We start from the raw sequence: 17,443 nt of genomic DNA, 5'->3' as shown, positions 1-17,443 counted from the left end.
GGTTCAGACAGCACAGATTGGCTTGATCAAGGGCTGGGAACCAAAATGTCAACTATTCATGGCTAGCACACAGCACAGCTAACTGTGGGCTAAATAACCCATGATATGCCATCTCTGTTTTGCTGACTACCTTGTTGACCCAAAGCTGTTACATGTTTAGAAGAATAGCATCACAAAGATCTGTTAGGATGCTAGCACTTAAGAATGTGGGTGGGAAAATAGTAATCAAATACAAGTTCCTATAAAGCATTCTCTGCTCATGGAAGGGTAATTAGCCTGTCTTAAGTGACTTCTCCATGACATGCAAGTGACCTTACTAAGAGGCCACCTATGTGGGACAGTCGGGGCTCCTGGCAGCCTTGCACTTACTGATGGATGGATTGATTTATATCCTGCCTTTTTCCTACAAAGGGCTCAAGGCAGCTTACATCATTCTCCTCCTCCATCTTATCCCCACAACAACAACCCTGTGAGGTAGGTTGGGCTGAGAGTCTGTGGCTGGCCCAAAGTCACCCAGTTGGCTCCATGGCCGAGCGGGGACTAGAACCCAGGTCATCTGAGTCCCAGTCCCATGCTCTTAACCACTACACCACACTGGCTCTCACTTGGCCACTCTCAGCCCAACTCGCCATCTTAAGGCATGCATCCAAGAGGGAGAGTTTTCTGGGCATAGTATGCTTTTGATGTTGTGGGATATTTAATCATGTGACCAACACTTTTTACCTGCCTTCTGCAGGGTTGCAATCCCTAGAAGGCTGTACTAAGTGGTGCTTGTGAATAAAGGAAAGCTAAGGAATTACCTGCAATGAATGCCAGGCCCCTTTAGGGCAGTTCTGTTTTACACAAGAATAATGCTTGCCAGCAATATCTAGGCCTGTCCAGTTCTGGAAGGGATGAGACAAAGCAATTGGATGAGAATCCCTTAGGTAACAAAGGAAGGCATTTTTAATAGACATTGTTCTTACAGAATACAAAGATTGAGCATGTTTTGCAAATACAATTACCTGAGGATTTGCAGCCAGCTTCACTTTGTGGTAATTTACAGTAATCTCTGTTTTTCGCTTGGCCAGAAGCCACGTCCTTTGGATTAAGATGTTTGCAACAATGCAGAATTGAAAAATAAAATAAAGGTGCACTTTGGTATTCAGTACAGCAGCTGTATGTGAGCTGGATACTGGCTTTGAATATCAAAAGAAAGTTAATGTGCCTAATGCCATCTTCTGGTCAATATATCTCATTTCACCACTTTCTCTAATATTATAGACATCGGGGATCTTTGTTGCAGTATATATTCTAATTACTTTTTAATGCTACTTTCATCTTCAGCTTCCATGGATGGAAGAAGAGCTACATTCAGTACAAATTCATTACTTTTAAGATTTGACTAGTGAGTCAGTTGGTAGGTTAAATTTCAGAGAAATTTAATTTGGGCTAAATCTTGTACCCACAATTAAACATTTGAAATGTCATGCTGGTCTTAAAACATCTGTGCATTTCTCAGTGATAGCCAAGTTACTGTAGGATTAATTGTGCCTTGCTCTTGCACCTGCAAATGGTAATTTGAGCCTGTAGTTTTGCAAGCATAATTGCATGTTCAAAATGACAGGAGCAAATTGAAACGTTCATTTGTGAGTGTCTTTTAAGAAAAGGAAAGGAAAGCAAATTAGTTGAGCTACCTACCTGCCTATCTTTAAAAGAATACTATGCAAAAAATTATGTACATGAAGGCAACAAGTAACGCGGGTTGCTGCCAGTGCACAGTCAAAGCCTCCGCATTTTCATGCATTCATCTCCCTCTCTCTTCCTTTTTGTGGAACACAACTCCTACAAAGTGGAGACCAATGCAATTCATCATATATAAAAACGTGTTCAAATGGCTCTAGTGTGGAGTGCAATCTTTATCTCTGTCACACTGAAACTTTACATTCAAGTATCCATAAGATAACTTTTGGTCATCAGAAAAATCAGTGCTACCATCTGAATAAACTTAGAAATGTTCTGGATTCTTTTAATGTCTTGTGAATGCAATTGTTCTGCAGTAAACATGGTGGGACTGACTGGGTTCCTGTAACATGATGATCCCCCCAAACTTAAAAGCCACCCGTGGGTGGGAACGTGTTGTGTTATGCAAACCCACCATATGTTATTTAGAGTGGCTGTTAAGGAATGCTCAGCTCCTTGAGGCCATGCAACTTCCAGGCCTTGTGGCTGGCAGCACCATGGGGTGAAGATTGAAGGGGAGAGATCTCTCGCTCTTGCCGATGAGGTCTTATTGCAAGTCAGGGTAAGGGATGTCAGCAATCTCTGCTCCTTCTCCCCTGACACTGACTAATTATTCCTGAGATTTTCCAAGTTGACTAGGAACAACGGGATGGCTAATATTTTCCTATAACCACAGTGGATTAGTGATGGAGAGGCTAATTTGGTCTGATTTTTTAACTTGCAAACCTACATTATGATAGAAAGATGTTTGATGCAATCATTATTTTCCTCCCCTTTTGATGGAGTCTGTTGTGTCACAGCTTCTGACACAACAATAAAGAGCAGGGAGGTCTCTGTTCCTGAGATACATGAAAAACTAAGAAAGGGCCATCCATAATGCATTTTAAGAGATACTTTTAAAGTGTTTTAAAAGGCAGGGCAGTATCTAACAGGGGGCTTATGCCCTCAGCGGTTCTTTTGCACGATGCCCATTCTCCTGTACCAGCAGCCCCCGTCAGTTGCAGAATGGCAATGTAGTGCTTCTGGGAGCACCCCAAAATGTACAGAAATGCCTGTCTGTAAGGGGCCTGGTGGGCGAGACTTGTATAAGGATTGTGGGTGGAACAGAAGAGGAAGGATGGATGTACCCATAGTCTTCCCCAATAACACATGAGTGCATGCATGAATTGCATGGTCAGTAACTGTAGCAATCCTCTTTCTTTACTGTAGAGCAGAAGTGGGCAAGTTGTGGGTCTGCAGATGTTTTGGACAGGCAGCTTGACATGGTGAAGAATCATCGGACCTCTAGGCCAAAACATCTGGAGGTCCACACATTGTCTGCATACTCCCACCGTAGCCCATGGCACCATTTCAGATCGGCATCAGCATACTTTGTTCTTCCTCATGAGTATGAACAGATGCTGGCAAGCACTGGATACTTCAGGCAGCCCTTCTAGAAGTGAACCAGCCTAGGCAACCAGGCCATAGGCTCTTTGCAAATTGATGGAGAGTATGGTGAAAGTGAAGCCTTCAACACTGCAATCCTAAGCATGCCTTTGTGAGTAAGCAGAGTCAGACTTTACTTCTGAGTAAATACGCATAGGTGGGTTGCACTTCAAGACCCGCCAGTCAAACAGCTGATTAGCTCAAGTTCAGTGAAACCCACAGAACTTGATAACCCTTTGAATGCTGTTCTCGGGTATCTTTAACATGGGTGAAGTCTTATAAGCAATGTGCATCTTATAAGAATATAATTGGTCTATAATGTTTTCTACACATTTTCCTTTCTTATATGCTGAATGACATCTCTACACAATCAGTTTCCACAGCCTGTTTTTTACCTCTTAACATATACAGAGTTCCATATGATAAACAAGTTTTGCTATAGTAAAAATATTATTCAGAATATTCTGATAAAAGTGAATGGTTTATGCCTGGTTATCAACCTGCTGGAGTTACATAGAGATCCTTACGGGGTTTTATAGTTTCATTTTAAATATGGTAAGTGAAGTTTAGATAATGAGCTAAAAATAAGGAATCAAAGCAATATTAATGAATGCATAATTCAAAGCATAGATTTAGAAGATGAATGTGTGCATTATTAATTGCCTGCTAGAAAATAAATACAAATCTAGGGCATAATTGAATCAAAATTAAGCACTTTTAAATCCCTCTGATTCACAATGAAATCAACAGAATTCTAGTCCTCTCTAATTAGAATCAGTTGGCTTTAGATGAGTTTCATTTGGGATGGGATGGATTATGCCCTTTATGCTTTATTCCTCCACACTGAATTTAGAGTTGTATCAATGGAAGAGAAAACAGTACACCTGAACTTTAGGAGTATTTTTCAGTGAAGTTACTTTAGCTGTAACTGGCAAGAACTGATTTGTTTCCTGAAAAATCTCTGTGGATTTTCTGGTCTGGTATAACATCTTCCATGGGAATAATTTGAGAAGTATTTCTATTGAAGAAAATATTGTATTGGAATCCAGCCTTTCCATGTGGGTGGGCAATGCCTTTTATATCAGAAAAAGGATCAAAAACACTAACTGATCAGGACAACCCAGAATTTTTGTGGGGACAGTTTTGCGAAATGTTTCCGCTGTCATTCTGTACCAGATGCATGATTTAAAACAAAAAGGCACATGGTCTAACCTTTGCTTTTATGAGCAAGAGTTCAGACATAATAACCCTGTTTGAGATAAGAGGATTTTGGATGAAAGGTTATCAATGGTTTTTCACTCTCTGTAGTAAATAATTGGTAGAACAAGACTGGAGGATTTCTTAGTCTCAAGATAATTCTGCTGAGAAAAACTGAGAGGAAGTCAAGCATCCTGAATGCTATTCTGGACTTTGTATATGTCCTTGGGAAGATCTTCTGTAAGAATGGATTTTTTCAAAGGCTAAAACACTACCACAGGACCTGTGCTCCATTCGCCACCTTTCCTTTTAATTGCATCATAGAACAGTAGAGTTAGAATGGGCCAGAACTCCATCAGGTCCAACCCTTGCTCAGTGCAGGACTCCAGGTTAAACCATCCCTCTCAGATGGCTGTCCAGTTGCATCTTGAATGCCTCTAATGTGGGAGAGCCCACAACCTCCCTAGGGAATTAGGTCCAATGTCATCCTGCTGTAACAGTCGGGAAGTTCCTTTTGATGTCCAGCCAGAACCTGGCTTCCTGTAACCTGAGCCCATTTTTCCATGTCCTGCACTCTGGGATAAAGATCCCCTCCTTCTTTGTGACAGTCTTTCAGGTACTGATAGAGCTCGGACCCATTCCAGCTCTACCAAGTTTCAATTTTTATTAACTTAATAATACAGTGCAGTACAGTACAATACTAAAATATATCAACAACAACAAAAAAGGGGAGGAAACATACAATGCAAATAAATTGAATAATAAAAATCAATAATTAATTTATTTAATACTGAATACAAAAGGTGCACCTCTACACTGAGACCTTTGGCTACATAATAATAATTTATCCATGTCCATATCTATATATACTGCTCTTCTCCTTTTCTTCTAAGCTTTCCCTCTCTCAGAACAACCCTTTCCCCCATCCAGAATTGCATCAAATTACACAAAGCTTCAACACCCTTCCTTTTTATTCATACATATGCAGTAAACAGCATTCAGAATTTTATAAACTTGTGTTGTGATTCCTCTTTCCCTTCCTTTCAGTAGACTTAAAAGTGAAACCTTAGAAGCGCATTTCTTTTATTGACAATTTACTTGTTAGAACACATTAGCAATCAGAGTAGCAATCTCCTCAAGATGTGGAGGAGGCATCTATCCATGTAAAGAGCTGAAAGCAAAGGAAAACTTCTCCTCCTTTCCTCCCTTTCAGCAAAACCTCTGGCTCTTGCCTCAGGGTCCTCCCACTGCCTGTGGGCTAGATGGTGGGAGCGCCAGGCACTTAATTGGCTGCTTCCTTCACTGGCTGTCTCCTGACAGGTCAAGGAATTCTGTTTCTGTCACCTCCCCCTGCGGCTCTGAAATGTCTTTCCAGGCAGGCTGGTTCTTACACTCTGCCTGAGCAACTTCATCAGGTGGCTGTGAAACTTCCAAGTCCTCACCCACTCTCCATCTTCTATGGCTTCCTCAGAACCAGACAATCTTTCTGAGCAGCCTGAAATGTGAGTGAGATGGGCTCCCTCTCTACTCTTGGAGCGTAACACTTCACTTACCATTTATTTAAATGAAAAAACCTTCAAATCCTTGTAATTTGAGTGACTTTTCTTGCAGCTGTTCCAGTTCTCTAACATTCTTTATGAGATGGTGCAACCAGAGCTGTGCGTATTTTTCAAGTGTGGCCATGCCTAATACTGGATGTTTTATTTTCAGACCCTCTTCTAATGATCTGTCACATGAAATTTTCCCCTTTTATTGCTCCTGCTTGCTAAACTGACATTTAGCTGAGCACCACAAGCCCAGCATTTATTTCCTGGGTACTGGCACTTACTAGGGGATGTTCATTACTTCACATCACGAAATGCCACCAGTTTGCCTTCCTGGAGGTTGCACTGTCAATGGCCACTAATCATGATAGCTGGCTGCTACCTCCAGGATGACATTCTACCTCTGAATACCATTTGCTGAGGAAGAACAGTGAGAGAGAGCACACTTGGCCAGATGTCCTGCTTGCGGACTTCCATGTGCCTCCGGTTGGCTACTGTGGGAATCAGGGTATCAGACTAGACAGACCTTTTGTCTGGCTCAGCTGGGCCCTTCTTGCTATCTTCTCTTCAGTCTCATGGCCCCTTTATCCAATTTGCAGGATCCTTCTGGAATGTTTCATAGTTCCCATGGGTTTTCACCATCCTAGATCATTTGGTGTTACTGGCAAACTGGGTTACCTCTCTTTCTGTTCTGTTCCTGCCTCCAGGTAATAATGAGGCAGTTTATTTCCCAACTCCCACAGGTCACTTAAAAAAAAATGGTGCTACTGCAAGATAGAACCTTCCAGTGAGTAACCTGACTTCAGTGACATTTTGCATATACATAGAAAATTAGCAATTATTATACAATTAAGTTTGTTAAGAACTCTCCATATTCATCATACAGTCCCCCAGTTCTTAATTTGTAATTTCTCAGTTAGCTCTAGAACTGTCTCTTGTTGCCTCTATTTGGTTTAACTAATTATTTGATTTAATGACTGCTGCTTTTAATTATCATTGAATAAATTTGTGGATTAATTTTTTATATTGCATTTATTTTTCTTTTAGTATTCATGAGAATGAGAGTAGATGCTCTAAATAATATATAAATAATAATAATGATTCCCCAAATGCAGAAATTGCTACTGAAAAACGTACTTTTCAACATGATTTTTTTAAAGTGTAAGGGAATGTTACAATTGTACACAAAGGTTTTCTCGGGAAAGATTTCTGTGACTTTTAAATGTCTATGTCTTTTATCATCAGGTCTTATTTGTTCCCAGGCACTGGTGGCATTATGTAGAATCCATTGACCCCATAACTGTTAGCATAAATTCATGGATTGAATTGGTAAGTCCGCTTTCCTGCCTTTTCTGAAATGTCTGCTGTCCAGTGTTGAGAATGTCCTTCGTAGAATCACATGCCTTTAATGCCCTGAAATATTTCATTCCCCTTCCTTTGTTGCCTCTTTTGCATTGGATTACAGATCCAGTGTCATGCCAACAGACATCCATTTGCACAATGGAACTTTCTTTTGTTCTCCTCTGCACCTCATCCCCCCCCCACTCCCAAACATCTGGGGCAAATGTGAGGGTGTGGGAGAGGTTCCAGTGGGGAGGGGAAATCCACTCTAGCAGCATTATTATTCTGCTGGCCGCAAGTGAATAAATTAGTTAATTAATTGGTTAATTTTTACAGTGAGACAACCCAATTACTAGAGTTTGCCAAGCAGTTTACAGATAAATTAAAACGTTTGAGCAGGATCTAACATGACACTAGTTCAAATGTAAATTACATTGTGCTGGCATGAGTGATTTCTAGCACAACACCAATCGCTTCAGCTATTTTTCAGAGAGAGTTCTTGCTCCAGCTCATCTATTGCTGTTGTGCTAGAGGTCACTTCTATGACTGCATCATAAATAATTTTAGCACTAGTGTCAATCTGGATGCTGCTCATATAGTTCAAAACAAAATATATATTGGAAAAATAATACACCATAAAGACAGCAACAAAAACACAGAAAAGCAAAATTGAAAAACAGCAGCTGAAATTGTCAGCACTAAAATATAGTTCGTAAAATACCTGGGAAAATACCTAAAATACCTGGGAGAATTCACCTGACACCAGGAAGACCATAATGCAGACACCAGGCAAGCCCCTGTGAGGAGGGAATTCAACAGATGAGGTGCCACCACAGAAGAGGCCCTTTTCTTGGTAGCTACTGGTCCTGCCTCATTGGCAGAGACACCTGGGTAAGGGTCTTGGACCATGACCTTAGAGTCTAGGTAGGCAGACATAAGAGAAAATGATCTTCCAGGAAACCTTGCTGCAAGCTGTTTGAGGCTTTACCAGTTAAAACCAGCCCTTTGAATTGGAACTGAAAATGGACTTGCAGCTATTGCACATGGCAAAGTGCTAGCTTAACAGGATGGTATCTGCCAATTCCCATTAAATCTACCTGCCACATTTTAGACTAACTGAGGTTTCTGGACCATCTCATGTATAACCTTCTACAGTGCCACACACATACATGGTGCTAGATAAATCATTTGCACAGGGTTGTAAGGCATGGGAGGGTCTGTGATCATAGAATAGACTCCCTTCTTCAGACCTTCCACCCTAACACATAGAGTCCAGGGAAACAGTTGTTACCACACCATGTTCTTTCTCCTTAAAGCTTCTCTGAAAGTTTCCTAGTAATGTTAGATAACAGGAAGAAAATGGATGTGTTTGAAACATGGTGCTGGAGGAGAGCTTTGCAAATACCCTGGATCGACATCTAGACTAGTGGGTCCTAGATCAAATTAAGCCAGAGCTTTCCCTGGAAGCAAAAATGACAAAACTGAGGCTGTCATACTTTAGACACTTCATGGGAAGGCAAAATTCCCTGGAGAAGACAGTCGTGCTAGGGGAAGCTGAAGGCAGAAGAAGAGCAGCTATGAGAAGACTTGATTCCGTAAAGGAAGCCACAGCCTTGAGTATACCAAGAGCTGAGCAGGGCTCTCAAGGAAAGGACATTTTTGAGCACATTCATTTATAGGGTTACCCTCCTTCAGAGACAACTTGACAACACATAACAACATCAAAACCATACTCTTAATACTCTAGGCTCAACTACCATGCCTTTCCATTTTCCACTGCAGTTCATTTAGACCAACATCACATGAAGCTACAAAAATGCACTTCCTTGATCAGTGAATAATCTTTGTCGGGGGCAGGGATGACACTATCAGTGTGTCAGATAAAATAGGTGTGCTTTTTCATTTTGTGAGAGCAGTGCTGTATGATCTCCTGGTTATAGGTTGTAAGCAGCTGAGTCCAATATGCTAAAACCTCAAGATTTACCATACAAGCTTCATTACTTATCTTTTTTAAGCATAGCATATAATCTTAGAGACAGATGTTAACACATATGTAAACATTTGAATTCTACATGCCCCAGTCTTGCTGGAGTGTGAGATGGTGGATAGAGCTACTAAGCTGTCTTCCAGGATTAAACACCTCACAAACAATATGGAGGATCTGAGCTATTAAGCTGAACATGGGCACTGTTTAACTGTGGAAAACCTACATGTAATCTTTGTGGTGACAGCTGATTATACCCTATTATCCCTGGAGATGACAGCAACATTACTTTTTAGATGTAGGGCTATCCATCTTGGAAAAATAATGTGTGACTAGGGTGTTAAAATATAATATCAAGAACTTTTCCATTATTCACTCAAGCAGTTTTCTGGCTTCCAGCAGTAACCAGCTGCTATCAGGTTGATATGCTAGGTGTGTGTTGTGCCAGCTTCAGTAGCCCTACTGATGCAATTAATTATTTTGTTCAGGCCTGATAATAAGGGGAGAACATTTTTAATTTGTTTTCAACACACTAAGACCACTCCAGAATCTTGCATCCAAGGTAGGGTGATTAATGTTATTCATGGATTCCATTAGGGAGAATGAACTTTCTAGCACTGAAACACCTTGAAATGCTTAACAGTGTTCATATACCAACGGTAAGCTGGCCCAAATGTGCACACTCTAAAATGCTAATAGCTGAGCTAAAATGTTTCAGTCTTAGGAAGCTCCACTGTGATAATGTCAAAAGGAGATGGAAGGAGATTCAAAGCCTGAAGAGAAATTATGCCTTGAAGTTCCTGGGCCACTTGCCAGTCATTGGTATTGCTCAGCTACCCTGAGTTTATCAGAGACTACATCCAGATATTTTTTGCAAATGCACTGAACTTGCTATCAGTCTGTATGATGGGCTTCTTAGTCTTAAGGTTATACAGATGGGGTCAGATGCCAGTAAAGAGCTTCAGATATTAGGTACCCTAGAAATAAAATAATAAATACTTATTCATGGCTAACTTAGCCTCATTGACGCCAATGGGACTAAGTATGACTAAATCTGGATCGAATCCATAATTGCAGGCAGCCCCGAGACTCCATGGCTGAAATGTTGTAACTGTGAGCAAAATAAAACATTCCTAAGGCTTCCTCAGTTACTTAAGCACCGGGGGCGATGAAAGCATCGCCACATTTCCACATTATGAACATTCAGTGCTAAATTTTGGGTTCCATTTCAAATGATATTTAGTGGAGAACCTGATGAGAATCTTTACCATGCTTCTTTTTCCTAAGAGCAATCAAAATTTTAATCCAGATTGTTAGGGTTTCTTAATACACCAAACTCCGCAGCTTTTTATTAAAGTCGTACAAAAGGCATGGTAGCTTATTGCTCATACCTATGAGCTCAGCCATGTTGCCGTAAAATAAGGAAGTTTGAGACTTGATTGCAGCGCCCATAACGGAGGTGACACATGTGGTAGAGAGAAACATGTGGTAGAGGCCCAGAGCCAGCACTGGCAATGCTGCCACGGTCTAAATGAGATTCGTATTCTGCATACCAGGAAGCCAAATTCTGCAAATCTGTCCTGAGCAGAATAGATGATGCAACCACCATGTGATAATTATGAACAAAAGCAGCCGAGTGTGATTTCTTTGGGCTAAATATGGTATGGTATCACCACAGAGACTGACAGCTCCTTCAAGGCAGAGCAGCCTTTCCACTAGCAATCAGTAGCCATGGGGAAAGGCCGAGAAGCAAATGGGAGGGAAAGGGATTTTTTGTTTTGGGGAGCCTTCCCAAGCCTGATACCCTCCAGATGCTTTGGCTGGCAGTTCCCATCAGCCCAAGCCAATATACCCAGTGGTCAGGGATGCTAGGAACTGTAGTCCAACATCTTCTGGAGGGCACCAGGTTACAAGAGACCAGCATAGACTTTTCATGGGAGACTCACGAGACACTTCATACCAATACGTGAGGATGCCTCTTTCCATGCTGCCTCCTGAGGTTTGCTTTTACAAATGCAAGCAAGCAAGCCCTACTTGCTCAGTCTGCTTCCAGCACCATGGTGCCAGAGTATGACATTGCACAATGAATTTGTTCCCTCTTGTCCCTAGAAGAGTCCCCAGATCCAAAGCAATTCAGTGAAACAAGAAGGTTCTGCCTTTCCTGGGCATCTCGTTCTGATGAAATCCTAAATTAGTCTTTGCATTTCACTGCCTAAAGGCACCCAAGAAAGACACGACAGCTTGTAACATGTAAGAATCAATTACTGGATTCTTGTTTCATCTTTAAAAGCTGTGTGCTGGTATCCTTTGTTAAAGACAACACTTGCTTTTTTCCCTCCGTTGCAGTTTAGAACTGCAATAATATATCAGTGAGCTGGTGGTCCTGTCAGATGACAGCTTGCTCCCCAGAATTTAAAATAATTTAGCCTTGCATTTGTAATAGGTCTCAAGGCATTTGCTGTCTTGAAGTGATATCCTTTGTGTTTTAAGAGCTTAAATCATTTAGAGATACAGTTTGGGACATGCCTTTTTGATCTTCCTAAATTAAAGATCCTATATGTTAGATAGTATCCCTCTGGTATAAATTAAGGTTCACAGGCCTCAATTAACAAGACACTAATACAGTGTATTGTCTGCCAATTAGAAAAATGTAATTGCTTGATCATGTGGCTTTTATGAGCATATTATGCAATAAAAGTAGGGCTCTAATAATGAGAGATGTTAAACCCCACCATGAGCACACACATGCCTGTTTTGGTAATTACAGATTACTGTAACATGAAACTCCTTTTCCTGAATCTTTGATATTTGCATAATACAGAAAATCATTCTAAAGCCTCTATACGAACTAGTTTCCTCATAGCTTCATGTCAATGTGCAGGCTTCCAGAAGCTTGCATTCCAAATAGGACATTGTTCTTGTTTGCTTAGTCAGTGCCACTAATAGAGGATCACTCACGTTAAGCATGTTGGGTTCAGTCAAAGGGAACTTCAGTGCATATTTAAGGTTCTTTCTCTCGTATTTTATAGGAAGCAGATCATGAAGCCCGTGTAGAAGAGGCAATCACCCGAACACTGATATGTGCAATCAAATCCACAGAAAACCCTGATGCTTCAGACTCCTGGCTCAACCCAACAGAGGTTAGGCTCCATTTTTGTCTGCCAGCCGCAATTTCCCTACATTTTTGCCCTGGTGACATTTTTGTAAACACTTTTGTCTCCATTCTTCCAACTACACCTACCTTTACAAGAAAATTCTTAGCATTTGTAGAATGACAGAACATGAATCTTCATGGTTGCTTCTCATGATCTTTGGAAGCAAGACCCATTTGTTCCAAGGATTCCCCGTGCCTAGTCATGAATCCCCTTGTTCAGCTCATGCATTGAGTGTGGTTCTCAACATTTTCCTTTGTCTGTATTGTGGATGGGCAGAGGATCCTGGGCAGTAACAGCATCCTCAGCAGATTGTGTCACTGAGCTTCACTGTGATGGATATAGTACCCTTATGAGAAGAAAGTACTTTGCTAGGGAGAGATTAGAATTACTTGCCATTTACTTCTTACAGACAAGGCATCCAGAACTCCAAGCAAATTCTGGTTTATCTAGCTTCCTGTTGAGTTTTGTTAGAGTGGAAAGCTGCAGGCATGTATTTCCTCAGCTGTGCTAGCTTGCTACCTCAATTGAAATGAATGAAAAAACCTTCAGGAAAAGTTCCATGGGTGCTCCTACATTTGCAGTTAATTGCTGCATGAGCAAATTTATTTTTAGACTCAAATGATAATATGGGGGTTTTAAAAAAAGATATATGGTTGCTAGCAACATACTTTGTGAGCTTTGAATGCCCAAAGAAGCTCAGAGGTACAGCGCTCAGTGATTTTCTTACCAGGAGTGGTGGTTAGGTCTAGAGGTTCTTCTGCATGCAGAATTCCTCTTCCACAGAATGACTTTTTATACTTTGTACTGGAATGGTATGTATGTATGTATGTATTAGATTTATACCTGTATTCATTTTTTCCTTGCAAAGAACTCAAAGCAGCTTACATAATTTTCTTCCTCCTGCTCTCAGTCTTATCCCCACAACAACAATCCTGTGAAATAGGCTGGGCTGAGAGTCTGTGACTGACCCAAAATCACCCAGTTGGCTCCATGGTTGAGTGGGGGCTATGACCCAGATCACCTTAGTCCTAGGCCCGTGCTCTTAACCACGATACCACACTGGCTTCCAGGAAAATTGCATAAGAAAAGTCAAACTAAACCAAAAAGTTCCTGTTCTCTTTCTGCAAGAGGTGGCACAACCGTTTGTACAAACAGATGAGTAAAACATGCTATTGTACCTGTCAATCACAGTATATAGCATTGCTTAACAAGCCCAGTGAGAAGATCTGGATCAGACATTTAGGTCCTGTCCTCGTCCAGCCCTCTGCCAGCCAGGGTCCCCCGGTGTGCCATATGGTCTCCCACTGTAACTTGCCATCTTGCCTTTCCATGGCAGGTCAGTAAAAGGGGAATCTTCTTAAGCCACAAAGTCTGTGTAAGGTTTATTAGCAGCGCAATTCTCTACAAGTCGTCTCAGGAAAGTAAGTCCCATTGAGTAAAATGGATCTTAAACTTTTGGGTAAGAGCTATTTTTTCTTATTACATTTACAGATTCCACTCGGGGACTTGCTTATCTGAGCAAACATGAAGAGGATATATCTTTGTATGGCCTGTCTCTTGAGTTCAGTTTAGCCAATTAACTAATCCATGTCAAGAGTGCTTTCTGCCTCTTCCCATTACAACAAACAACCCAGACTTCCCAAACAAGCAGTTTGGACTTTTGTTGGCTGCTCAACTTTGTCATCCCTTCCCTGGGAATCTCTGCATCTCTCTCTCTCTCTCTCTCTCTCTCTCTCTCTCTCTCTCTCTCTCTCTGTGAGTGTGAGTGAGAGAGAGAGAGAGAGAGAGAGAGAGAGAGAGAGAGAGAGAGAGAGAGGGCACGCAGGGTTTGAAATGGTGGCAAAAAACTCACCCTTCACAGGCTCTCTGCTGTCTACACCATGGCTGATTATGACAGAGGTGTTCCTCCATACCAGTGCATAGGTTTGAAAACAAGAGAGAGAAGCCAAAGGTCATAAAGAATAAGGCAGCAAAATAAAGTGAAAGTAAAGACAATAGATGACCAGAAGGAAATATAAAAGCAAATGCAAAGAATCTCAGAGATGTCTGTCTGAGTTCTGACTGTATTTATTTCTGTTTTTCAGGTTGAAGTAACATCTCATGAAACCAACCTCCACTACTTAAATGTTGCTGTGTCTGCCTATTTAGAGCATCACAAAGATGGTAAAATAGATCACAGAACCCCTGAAACCCATGGTTCTGCAGGGATTCTTCAACACTCTTGTAAAAGAAGGAAATTCCAAGTAAACACAGAACTAGAGGGCCTGAAATCTGAACCCTGTGAATTCAGTAGAACAGATTGCAAAAAGAAAAACTTGGAAAACATTCCGTTTGGTCAGAGTCTCATTCAGGTGTTGCCACAGCTCCAGGGAACAAGCCCCATGGGAGCAGCTGAACATGACTCTAAAGCCCTTGTCAGTGAAAATGACAGACACTTCGGAAAATCGCACTGTGCAGGGGAGATATCTGTAATGCACAGTGATTATGGACCATTTGTAGTTAAAGATGATCTCGGCCATTGTGCCAGTGCCTCTCAAACAGACATTTGTACAAATGATTTGCTAGATTGCGTGCTAAATCCACAAGTCATCAATTTAATGGCACGTCTTTTGTTGGACAAAGCCAGTATTTAAAAATCTGTTTTCTTTCCTTTTAAAAATATAAATGCCTGCTGGCAAACATGTTCTGAAGGTCCCTCAGCTTCTCTGCTAAAGAATCATAGTCCTGCTGCAGCATTTCCAGAAGGTTCAACGCTGAGCTTCCAAACAGTACAGCAGGTAAGAGGGTCAGTGCTTTTGAGGACAAAGGAAGTTACAGAGCAGTGACAATACTCAGTATTTTCCCTAAGAACTCAGAGGGTGTCACATATATCCCATACTTCCTCCAACAAATCTCAAAGGATACTCAGTATTTCCTCATTCCAGATGGGGGTGCTGAACCAGAGAGAGTCCTGTCCAGGACCGCAGACCCATCGAGTGTTATGCCAAGTCGTGCTACACTGACACTATTTCATTGCCTGCTCCAACATGATGTCCTCCAGATGGTTTAAGCTGTGGTTCCAGTCACTCCTGACCATTGGCCATGGTGGCTGGAACTGATGGGAGTTGTAGCTCAAAACACCATGGAGGTGGGAAAGGCTGCTATAAAATATATTGAATGGGGACATCTCCATTTGCATGTCAAATAAATGAGCTCAGGAAAAATTGGGATATTTTTTTCCTGACTGTTTTTCAGGAATCAGATATTCTTCCTTGGCACATCCAATCCTTCCCCTCTTTCTCAGATGTCTTTCGCTGCACTTTACTTTAAGTGGAGTCTAGTTCAAGAAGACTTGTGCCATAATAAATATGTTGATTTTTAAGGTGCCTCAAGACTCTTCATTGTTCATGCCCTCCAGTGTCCCCCCCCACACACACACACACCATCCTGCCCAGCAAGAGGGGACTTCAAATAGACCAGCATAATTTGCAGTGCAAGACAAGTAAAGGGAGCATTGTTAGTTCCAGGCTCTGGATTAATGTGTTATCCTTTTTTAAAAAAAAAATTTCCCAAACTTCCAGTTTGTTGCTAAAATCTTCTAAGCATACTTGTGCTTTTTGTTTAAACTTTTACAGGCATGTATTCCTGTATAATTTCTAATTGTACAACAATTCTGATGCATTGTTCTTGGGTGTTCTCCACCTACAAAGTTATATTTGCTGCCCTGAGGAGCCTGGCACTAACAATTGGAAGGCATTATACAGCTGCTTTCTTGTTTCTTCCTTTAAAAATGTTGTACAGTAAAAAAGAAAGAAAAAGAAAGATGGAAGAAGTGGTAATAAAGCACAAGAGGATCATCTTCCCCTCACTAAAGTTATGCGAATAGGGCAGAGTTATTGCACATTAAAAGTCTCATCTGGAAACACCCAGAACTGTGCCATGCTAATTAGCTCTCAAGCATCTACATTTTTCCCTCTCGGGTTCCTCTCACTAGGACAGCTGCACATAAACACTGGTAGGTGTCTTTGTATGAATATGTGTATTTATAAGTGTGTATGTCTTATTTGCCTATTAAATGTGCCTCCTGCCTTTGTACTGAATTGTGCTAAATGTGAGCAGCAATGCTAAAAATACAGTAAGGTGTGAGCACATAAATTCCTGCTCAGTGGTGCTACATCCTTCAGTAATTAATGCCCACATGCATTCTTAAATAGGGCAGTTTTCTTCGGTACCTAATTGTTCTGGCCAACCTATCCACCATATTAGAACAGGTTCAGTTGTGTGATCTATGAAGGTAGGGCTTGATGCTGTTGCTGCTTATGGAAGAGCGATTCTCTGTTGTCTTTCCAAGAAGAACATATGGGGTCCTAACTATATGACTGCCTTCCCCTACTTCAGGCTGCAGTCCTAAACACTTACCTGGAATTAACTCCCATCAAACTTAATAGAACTATGTGGTGGCTAATGCCTGAGTAGATAAGGGCAAGTTTATGCTGTAAGGCGTCAGTCCTACGCGGCTCCCTGAAAGTAAGCTGCGCTGAACATACTGGGACTTCTCCATTGGGCTGCGCTGTAAATCTACTCAGAGGGGGCACATTTTGCATTCTATGCTTGTGCTCCAGCTCCTCTCTGTAGGCTTAGCAAGAGAATATTTCAAATTCACCTATTAAAATAGACTCTCCTTCTCCCAGGGAAAAGGGTATTGTGCATCATTTGTTCCCTTGCAGTTACATTCTAGTAATTCACATTTACTTTGTACTAAAACTTACTTATCCCTAGATTGTTTTTCGCTCCTGCTGCATTTTTCTGTGGCACTCAACTAATTTGCATAGGTTTTGATTTAGCCACAAGTAATTGCCCTAAGGTCACTGGCATGTGTTATGCTTTTTTCTATGAACCAATTCTGAACTCCCCCCGTACAAGAGATGGCTTTGGCAGGCATGTTGTAAAAGCAGCAATAACCCTTGCAGAGCCCTAATTGCTTTGCATAAAGGACATGAATGCTAAGTTGGAGTACTTCTAGCTTTCTAATAAGCCACTGTGTTCCATTTCCTATCGTTCAGCTTTGAATCATTCTGGACAAGGTTGTGACAGTC

The 17,443-nt window shown here is 41.3% G+C and overlaps 1 protein-coding gene across 4 annotated transcripts in view; it reads left to right on the top strand.

The window, feature by feature from the left end:
- The window catches only part of HSPBAP1 (HSPB1 associated protein 1), a 56,640-nt gene extending 40,911 nt beyond the window's left edge, over positions 1-15,729 (top strand). For all 4 annotated transcript variants that reach the window (XM_044438367.1, XM_044438370.1, XM_044438368.1 and 1 more), the window contains exons 6-8: positions 7,134-7,217; positions 12,243-12,353; positions 14,453-15,729. In XM_044438367.1, coding sequence (XP_044294302.1) covers positions 7,134-7,217; positions 12,243-12,353; positions 14,453-15,001 — 744 coding nt within the window. In that variant the 3' untranslated portion in view covers positions 15,002-15,729. The remainder of the gene's footprint in view (positions 1-7,133; positions 7,218-12,242; positions 12,354-14,452) is intronic.
- The last annotated feature ends 1,714 nt before the right edge of the window (positions 15,730-17,443 follow it).

The sequence above is a fragment of the Varanus komodoensis genome, unplaced genomic scaffold (assembly GCF_004798865.1).
Source record: "Varanus komodoensis strain SLA01 unplaced genomic scaffold, ASM479886v1 scaffold32, whole genome shotgun sequence".
Taxonomy (NCBI): Eukaryota; Metazoa; Chordata; class Lepidosauria; order Squamata; family Varanidae; genus Varanus; species Varanus komodoensis.
Note: the sequence above shows the minus strand (reverse complement) of the source record. Positions and strands in the feature narration are given on the sequence as shown.